Consider the following 9,765-nt stretch of genomic DNA (forward strand, 5'->3'; position numbering starts at 1 on the left):
CTCCTCCTCCTCCTCCTCCTCCTCCTCCTCCTTCTCCCACCCCAGATCTTGTCGGAGTGGAAGCAGAAGTTTGAGGAGTCCCAAACAGAGCTGGAGGCATCCCAGAAGGAGTCCCGGTCCCTCAGCACGGAGCTCTTCAAGCTGAAGAACGCCTACGAGGAATCTCTGGAACATCTGGAGACCTTCAAGAGGGAGAACAAGAACTTGCAAGGTGGGCCCGTCTCCTTCACATTCGGAGCCTCCTCATCTCTAGGTCCTGCTTCCTCTGGAGAACCAACGTTTTCTTCTCTTTTCGTACAGAGGAGATTTCGGATCTCACTGAGCAGCTCAGCAGCACAGGCAAGACCATCCATGAACTTGAGAAAGCGCGGAAAGGTCTGGAGGCTGAGAAGATGGAGCTGCAGTCCGCTCTCGAGGAAGCTGAGGTGAGAAGTCCCCTTAGCTGTGAAAAAGCAGAGCCCCTCAACTCAAGCTCTCCACCATTTTGTTTCGAAGTCTTCCTGGGCTTCAGGAGGGCCTTCAGTGTGTAGGTAAAGAAGTCAAAATGGCGGCCAAACCAGTGTTTGAGCTTTTTAAACTTCATTTCTCCTCTTCTTCAAAAACATGAAGGGGGTCAGACTAGAAGACAGTGCTGGGCTGCATTAACAGAGGGATAGAATCAAGATCACGTGAAGTATTAATACCACTTTACAAGGCCTTAGTAAGGCCACACTTGGAATACTGCATCCAGTTTTGGTCACCACGATGTAAAAAAGATGCTGAGACTCTAGAAAGAGTCCAGAGAAGAGCAACAAAGATGATGAGGGGACTGGAGGCTAAAACATATAAGGAACGGTTGCTGGAATTGGGTATGTCTAGTTTAACGAAGAGAAAGATGAGGGGGGACATGATAGCAGTGTTCCAATATCTCAGGGGCTGCCCCAAAGAAGAGGGAGTCAAGCTATTCTCCAAGGCGCCTGAAGGCAGGACGAGAAGCAACGGGTGGAAACTGATCAAGGAGAGAAGCAACTTAGAACTAAGGAGAAACTTCCTGACAGTTAGAACAATTAACCAATGGAACAACCTGCCTCCAGAANCGAATGCACATCACAGTTCCTTCCAACTGACAGAATTTTTTTTGAAGGTCACAGTTGCCAATAATATTCCTGAGGTAAATTTGTAGCTATCGTAAGTTCCTCAAAAGATACACCATCTTTTGAGGAACTTACGATAGCTACAAATTTACCTCAGGAATATTTGCACAGATTAACAAACTTTGATCCAGTTGTCGTGATTTAATCTTTTTTAGATACTTTTGGCCTGGATGATTGAGTCTCCATTTACATATTTGCACAAAGTAAATATTTTCCTTCATCATTCTTGAGAGGAATTCTTGGACGTCCATGTTTTCTTCGTTTGTCACTGACTTAGTCAAGGACTAGAAGCTTAACAGACATTAAACAATTGTGTTTATGGTTGTTAAAAAAACTCGCCACACCACAGATATCTCCATTTGAGATCCATTCATAGCATATAGGCAGTCCTTGACTTACAGCCAAAATTGAGCCCAACATTTCCGTCGCTAAGTGAGACATTTGTTAAGTGAGTTGTGTCCTATTTTACGACCTTTCTTGCCACAGTTGTTCAGTGAATCCCTGCAGCTGTTAAGTGGGTCACACGGTCGTTAAGTGAATCTGGCTCCTCCATTGACTTTGCTCGTCAGAAGGTCGCAAAAGGGGATCACGTGACCACAGGGATGCTGCAACGGTCATAAGTGCGAAAAATGGTCATAAGTCACTTTTTTCCGTGCCGTTGTAATTTCGAACAGTCACTAAACAAACTGTTGTAAGTTGAGGGATACCTGAATTTTAGTTTCTTCGTTGGAAATAGGGGTAGCAATATTTTAGGCCATTGGAAACCTCGAGAATTTGGTCGGTACAGACAAAATGGCCGTTGTGAAAGAATTGTCTTCTCTCAAAATGGCGGCCATGATGATCCGGAAGCTATATGGAACTTTCTGGAGGCACCAAATTGGTGTCTGAGATCCTGTTGGTACCATGGGCTCCACATTGGTTACTCATGAACTAAGGAGTCTCTCTGCCATCTCTCTCTCCATCCAACCTTACCCCAAACCCTCCAGGCCTCTCTGGAACATGAAGAAGGCAAGATCCTCCGAGCCCAACTGGAGTTCAACCAAATCAAGGCCGAAATTGAGCGCAAGTTGGCCGAGAAGGACGAGGAGATGGAGCAGGCCAAGAGGAATCATCTGAGGACGGTGGACTCGCTTCAAGCTTCCCTGGATGCTGAGACCCGCAGCCGCAATGAGGCCCTGAGGGTCAAGAAGAAGATGGAGGGCGACCTCAACGAGATGGAGATCCAGCTCAGCCATGCCAACCGCATAGCAGCTGAAGCCCAGAAGCAAGTGAAAACTTTGCAAGGCTACCTGAAGGTACAGCCTGGAAGTTGGTCTGAAGGACCTTCCTTCCTTCCTTCCTTCCTTCCTTCCTTCCTTCCTTCCTTCCTTCCTTCCTTCCTTCCTTCCTCCCTCCCTTCCTTCCTTCCTTCCTTCCCATCCATCCATCTACTGTTCTTTCCTTCATTCCTTCATCCATCCTTCCATTCATCCTTACACTCATCCATTCATCCAACCTACTCTTCCTTCCTTCCTTCCTTTCCCTCCTTCCCATCCATCCATCCATCCTTTCTTCCATCCTTCCTTCTTTCCTTCCTTCCATCCATCCATCCATCCATCTACTCTTCCTTCCTTCCCATCCATCCATCAATCTATCTATACATCTATCCATCCTTCCATCCCTCCCCTCTATCCATCCATCCAGCCTTCTGTCCATCCATCCATCCATCCATCTACTCTTCCTTCCTTCCTTCCTTCCTTCCTTCCTTCCTTCCTTCCCATCCATCCAACCATTTACTGTTCCTTCCTTCATCCACCCACCCATCCATCTACCCACCCACCCATCCATCAACCCATCCATCCATCCATCTACCCTTCCTTCCTTCCTTCCTTCCTTCCTTCCTTCCTTCCTTCCTTCCTTCCTTCCTTCCTTCCTTCTTTCCTTCCTTCCATCTCCACCAGGGTTCCATTTCAGCTTTCCCTTGCTCACACCTCCATTCCACCTGTCCTTCTCCTCTTTCTAGGACACTCAGATACAGTTGGACGACGTAATCCGAGTCAATGAGGACCTCAAGGAAAACATTGCCATCGTGGAGCGAAGGAACAACCTGCTCCAGGCTGAGCTGGAGGAGTTGCGGACCGTGGTGGAGCAGACGGAACGGGCCCGGAAACTGGCGGAACAGGAACTCATTGATACCAGTGAAAGAGTCCAGCTCCTTCACACCCAGGTAAGGGGGATCTGAAAGCAAGATGGTCTTAAACCTCATGGATGGTCAGCAGCCAAGAACGATGTTGTGATTCTGCTTTCATGAAATTATTTCCACTGTCTTGTCTTCCCAAAATTAAAGAATTCACTGTCTCGTCTCTTCTCTTCTCTTCTCTTCTCTTCTCTTCTCTTCTCTTCTCTTCTCTTCTCTTCTCTTCTCTTCTTTCTCCTCTCCTCTGCTCTCTTTCCTTTCTTCCTTGTTCCTTCTCTTTCCTTCCTTCCTTCCTCCCTTCTTTCTTTCTCTTCTTCTCTCTTTACTTCCTTCTTCCTGCTCTCCTCTCCTCTCTTCCTTTTCCTTCCTTCTCTTTCTCTCCTCCCTTCTTTCTTTCTTTCTCTTCTTCTCTCTCTACTTCCTTCTTCCTGCTCTCCTCTCTTCCTTGTTTCCTTCCTTCTCTTTCCCTCTTTCCTTCTTTCTTTCTCTTCTTCTCACTTTACTTCCTTCTTCCTGCTCTCCTCTCCTCTCTTCCTTGTTTCCTTCCTTCTCTTTCCCTCTTTCCTTCTTTCTTTCTCTTCTTCTCTCTCTACTTCCTTCTTCCTGCTCTCCTCTCCTCTCTTCCTTGTTTCCTTCCTTCTCTTTCCCTCCTCCCTTCTTTCTTTCTCTTCTTCTCTCTCTACTTCCTTCTTCCTGCTCTCCTCTCCTCTCTTCCTTGTTTCCTTCCTTCTCTTTCCCTCCTCTTCTTCTCTCTTTACTTCCTTATTCCTGCTCTCCTCTCCTCTCTTCCTTGTTTCCTTCCTTCTCTTTCCCTCCTCTTCTTTCCTTCTCTTCTTCTCTCTTTACTTCCTTCTTCCTGCTCTCCTCTCCTCTCTTCCTTGTTTCCTTCCTTCTCTTTCCCTCCTCCCTTCTTTCCTTCTCTTCTTCTCTCTTTCCTTCCTTTTTCCTCCTCTCCTCTCCTTCCTTTCTTCCTTGTCTCCTTCCTTCTCTCTTTCCTTCCTCTCCTTCTCTCCTTCTCTTTACTTCCTTCTTCCTCCTCTCCTCTCCTTTCTCCAGAATACCAGCCTCATCAATCAGAAAAAGAAGATGGAGTCGGACCTCTCCCAGCTGCAAACAGAGGTGGAAGACGCCATTCAGGAATGCAGAAATGCTGAAGAGAAGGCCAAGAAAGCCATCACAGACGTGAGTGAAATTTTAGCACATCCACTTCTGCTTTTCCAAGAAAGCACTAATTCCAACGAGCGGCTAGTTAGAAAGCATCGTTTCTTGTTTATACATGGTTTATACCCAATCTGGGCCGCAACTCTCCACGCAACCAGCAGGTGGCAGCAAAGGGACGTTTCCTTGTCTCTCTTTACTGCCATCTTCTGGTCACTTCAATGCTCACAGTCTCTATTTGGTATGGGATAATAGAAACCCGAGTAGTTAATTTGGAACAGATGCCTTCATTGTGCACAGGGGTGTATTATTACTAAAGTAACACCGTGCTATTTTTGACAGCTATCATTAATTCAGAAAGGATCTTGTAGGTCCTGTTTTGAGATCAACCCACAAGACAGCCCTTTCTTTCATGGCCAAGAATAGTTTATGCGTTACAGACGAACCTGAGATAAAATCTTTGCTTGTTGGTGAAAAGACAAGAGCTAATAAAGATGGAATTCAATTCTACACCTGAGGAAAGGTGTACGGGTACTGCTGTCCCTCTTCCCCACACACCTTCCAGCCCACCTCTCTTCCTCACACCCACAAAGCTGGTTCAGAAGACCCTGTGAGGAAGGATGAGGGGGAATGTTATACGTGAAAGAAAATAAGGCTGACCATGGGGTCTCTATGGGGCAGGATCTCCATAACAACCCTGTGAGGCCAAAATAGCTCCTCCTGTTTTTAATAAGGAGATCCAAGGTCCATGAATTGAGACCCATCAACAGGATCTCCTTTGCTTGGGTCCACCAACCCACCGGTGGACAGGCTCATCCTGGGTCAAAAGAGGACCCCCAACCATAATCTTCATGAGAATATGGAGTCTAGGATCAATTCTTGGAAGGAGTAAACACACGGGAGGTCTCCCCAACCCAAAGTCATCTCCTTTTGCCAGGTGGACCTATTTTTCCATTGTCCTCTTGAACGGGGCAGGTGGCCATGATGGCAGAGGAGCTGAAAAATTGATCCACTTAACCACAATGAGTAACGATCATACTTCTGGGCTCAATTATGGTCATCTAAAGTCTGAAATAAGATCTCCAGATCCTCCTTTGGTTTGGTCCACCAGAAGCATCCAAAGAGGACCCGTAATGTTGACATGAACAATTAGCCCGTGAGTTTAGGACTAATTTCCCCATTAACGCCAAGAGTAAGGTCCGACGGACGTCTTTCTCCCTTGTCCTCTTGAACGGGGCAGGCGGCCATGATGGCGGAGGAGCTGAAGAAGGAGCAGGACACCAGCGCCCACCTGGAGAGGATGAAGAAGAACATGGAGCAGACCATCAAGGACCTCCAGATGCGCCTGGACGAGGCGGAGCAGCTGGCCCTGAAGGGCGGCAAGAAGCAGCTTCAGAAACTGGAGGCCCGAGTGCGGGAGCTGGAGAACGAGCTGGAAGGGGAGCAGAAACGCAACGTGGAGAACGTCAAGGGCATGCGCAAGTGCGAGAGACGCATCAAGGAGCTCACCTACCAGGTGAGGGGGACGCAGGTTAACCTGACTGAGACAACCTGGGTTCTGGAGCCAAGCCTTCGTATGGATGGGTGGATTGATTGACTTCAACAGGTTTTGGGCCACGCCTCTAAAACGGGTTGGGTGAGGAATTTGGGGGTGTGTGTGGATGGATTGAACCCCATTGTTTCCCGGAATCTTATAAAAGATGCCATTTTGTACATCCAAAGCAAATTCCATGAGGCAAAAAAAAACCCCAAAAACCCTAGAATGGTGTTTCTCCACCTTGCCTACTTTAAGATGGGTGGACGTCAACTCCCAGAATTCCCCAGCCAGCCTTGGCTACCTTAAGATGGGTGGACTTCAATTCCCAGAATTCCCCAGCCAGCCTTGGCTACTTTAAGATGGGTGGACGTCAACTCCCAGAATTCCCCAGCCAGCCTTGGCTACTTTAAGATGGGTGGACGTCAACTCCCAGAATTCCCCAGCCACTTCTTAAAGTGGTCCAGTTTGAGAAACACTGCTCTAGATTTGGAACATGTCAATATTTCCACATCTAAGCTAGAATGTAACCATGGTTTAGAGAAGGATTTCCTAAAAAACACCATTTTTTTAAAATTCAATTTCACAAATGCCTCCACATAATTAAGAGCTCCTGATGCAAGCCAGGAGGTGATCTTATTTAAACTCAGTGGTATAAACCAACTTTTTGCTGCAGCCAAATAAACCCTGATCTCTCTGTCGCATTCTTTTCCGGTTCCTCGGCCCTGTAGACGGAGGAGGATCGTAAGAACTTGATCCGCCTCCAAGACCTGGTTGACAAGCTTCAATTGAAGGTTAAAGCTTATAAGAGACAAGCAGAGGAGGCGGTGAGTAGCATCCATCTTTCTGTTCTTCTTGGGATAATCCTGGTTTGTCACTCATCCTAGTTTAGTGCATCTCGGGATGCTGAGCTGGAGAACATGGATGGTCACCTCAATCATGGTGAGACCAGTTGGGACCCTCGTCCAAACCTTCTCTCTCAGCATCTCAACAACAGTACAGATGGTCCTCGACTTACGACCCCATACGATGAGGTCGTTAAGCGAGTCACTCCCAATTTGAGGAGCTTTTTTGATGCGGTCATTGAGGAAAACACACGGTTGTTATGCGAATCCATCGATTTTTCTTGTCAGAAGCCTTGTGGGACGATCATAAATGGGGACCACGTGATCTGCTCTGTGCCACATACTCAAATTTTGATCACGTGACACAGGGACACTGAGAGAGTTGTAAATACGAGACCCAATCAAAAGGCACTTTTTGTAAATGTGAGAACCAATCAAAAGCCCAGTTATAACTTTGAACAAATGGTTGTAAATTGAGAATAGAATAGAATAGAATAGAATAGAATAGAATAGAATAGAATAGAATAGAATAGAATAGAATAGAATAGAATAGAATAGAATAGAAAATACAGAATAGAATAGAATAGAATAGAATAGAATAGAATAGAATAGAATAGAATAGAATAACAGAGTTGGAAGGGACCTTGGAGGTCTTCTAGTCCAACCCCCTTTTCAGGAAGGAAACCTACCATTTCAGACAAAAAAATTATAATTTTATAACCCAAATTCATTTTGTAAGTGCTTATGGACATTCATAAATATACTGCATGTCAATAGCCAAGTGCCCAAATTAAAAAAAAACATGTGATGGTGATAAGTGCGAGGACTGGTCATAAGTGCGAGGACTGGTCATAAGTCAATATTTTCAGCACCTTAGCAGAAATGGCTAAGATTTCTGCCTAATTGAAGGATCATTCACAAGAAAGATACATTTCGGTTTGGAGAAGATGGATATTCAGAATAAATATGGGACTAAAAAGTTCCATTTAGCCTATGAGTAAATTTTAGAGTATTAGTATTAATAGTTTATTATAGTGAAATTTTATTAGTTTTAATTATATGATATTATTATTATTTTTAGTATTAGTATTGTTTAACAATATTCTATTGTTTAATAATTAGGATACTAATTTGTTTATGTTTTAATTATTATTATATTTATGTTAAAGAGGAATTAAAGCGCATTATGGACTTGGTTATTATATATCAACTAATTACAATCAATCTAATACTAATAATATAAACATTCGGACATAAGTCGAGACCCTTCACCCCTGCCTCCCCCCCAAATCCCACCCAACCAAAACCCCAAATATAACATTGAAAATATTTTGAAAAGTTATTTTTTTTATATATAAAAGTCGTGGAACCATTGAAGTTTGCCGACAATTTGTTTGTCCCGTAAGTCGAGGACTACTTAGAGCAGGGGTCTTCAAACTTGGCCCTTTGATGACTTGTGGACTTCAACTCCCAGAATTCCTCAGCCAGGCATGCCTGGCTGAGGAATTCTGGGAGTTGAAGTCCACCAGTCATAATAGGGCCAAGTTTGAAGACCCCTGGCTTAGAGTGTGCCAAACATTTTGAATGGGAATTGGATCCTGGCTGGAGGACATACCGGTAGTAGTGGCTGCTCATCAGAGGCAAAAGCTCTCCATAATTTTCAAGGCCTCCCTTCTCGGTTCCCCTCAGGAGGAACAAGCCAACAGCAACTTGGGCAAATTCCGGAAGGTTCAGCACGAGTTGGACGAAGCCGAGGAGCGGGCGGACATCGCTGAGTCCCAGGTCAACAAGTTGAGGGCCAAAAGTCGTGATATTGGGGTGAAGGTGAGGAGCTGCCCCTTAAGCCTAACCCTAACCCTATCCCTATTCCTACTCCTTACCTTAATTCTACTCCTAACTTTAACCCTAACCCTATCCATTACTCTACCCCTAAACCTAGCCCTACCCCTATCTCTACCTCTACCTCTACCCGTACCCCATCTCTAACCTTAACCCTACTCCTAACTGTACCTCTATGCCTAACCTTAACCCTATTCCTATCCCGACTCCTACCCTTAACCCTACTCCTACCCTATGCCTACCCCTAACCTTAACCCTATTCACTACTCTATCCCTAACCGTAACCCTATTCCTATGCCTAACTCTACCCCTACCGCTACCTTTAACCCTACTCCTACCCTTACCCTTACCCCTACCCTTACCCTTAAACTTAACCCTACTCTTAACTCTACTAACCTTAACCCTACACCTACCCCTATTCCTAACTCTACCCCTACTCTTAACCCCATGCCTACCCCTAACTCTACCCCTACCCTTAACCTAACTTTAAGCATAACCCTACTCCTAACTCTAAACCTATCCCTATCCCTATCCCCTATCGCTATGCATAACCCTAACCCTAATCCTACTAACTTTTACCATAGCCTACCCTTCCCCTTCTCCTACCCCTACCCCTAACCCAACCCAGTTGTTTCCTTCTTTCCTTTCTCACTTTTGTTCCTTTCTTCCCCAGCCGAAAGGTTTGTACGAGGAGTAACTCCTTCGAAGACCGGATGCCCTGCTCTCTGAGACGGGGGGGGGGCGTGTGGATGGGGGTCTGGATTTTCCGGGACCCCTTTAGAGAGGGGGTAGAGGACGCGAGACATATAGTCGTAACGGGGGAAGCGTTTCCATCTTATTTTTACTACTTTGTCGACAACCGAATAAATTAAAACACGGATTCCGCCTTGATCTTGAGTGGCAGAGGACCCCTAACCGGGTCTCAGTGGGTGCTGGCTTTCATGCCTAAGGTGGTACTAAAACTCACTGCCTCCTAGTGATTGGACCAAAGTTACCCAGCTGGCTTTCATGGCTAAGACAGGACTAGAACTCACCGTCTCCTAGTGATTGGCCTGAAGTCACTCAGCTGGCTTTCATGCC

General features: G+C 45.7%; 1 protein-coding gene across 1 annotated transcript in view; it reads left to right on the forward strand.

Moving 5' to 3' along the window:
• The window catches only part of LOC107293090 (myosin-7-like), a 51,371-nt gene extending 41,989 nt beyond the window's left edge, over positions 1-9,382 (forward strand). The window contains exons 27-35 of the mRNA XM_015822227.1: positions 46-211; positions 301-425; positions 2,120-2,428; positions 3,136-3,339; positions 4,366-4,491; positions 5,708-5,983; positions 6,733-6,828; positions 8,536-8,670; positions 9,359-9,382. Coding sequence (XP_015677713.1) covers positions 46-211; positions 301-425; positions 2,120-2,428; positions 3,136-3,339; positions 4,366-4,491; positions 5,708-5,983; positions 6,733-6,828; positions 8,536-8,670; positions 9,359-9,382 — 1,461 coding nt within the window. The remainder of the gene's footprint in view (positions 1-45; positions 212-300; positions 426-2,119; positions 2,429-3,135; positions 3,340-4,365; positions 4,492-5,707; positions 5,984-6,732; positions 6,829-8,535; positions 8,671-9,358) is intronic.
• Positions 9,383-9,765: the final 383 nt, after the last annotated feature.

Source organism: Protobothrops mucrosquamatus, unplaced genomic scaffold, assembly GCF_001527695.2.
Source record: "Protobothrops mucrosquamatus isolate PMUCROS unplaced genomic scaffold, P.Mucros_1.0 scaffold1499, whole genome shotgun sequence".
Taxonomy (NCBI): Eukaryota; Metazoa; Chordata; class Lepidosauria; order Squamata; family Viperidae; genus Protobothrops; species Protobothrops mucrosquamatus.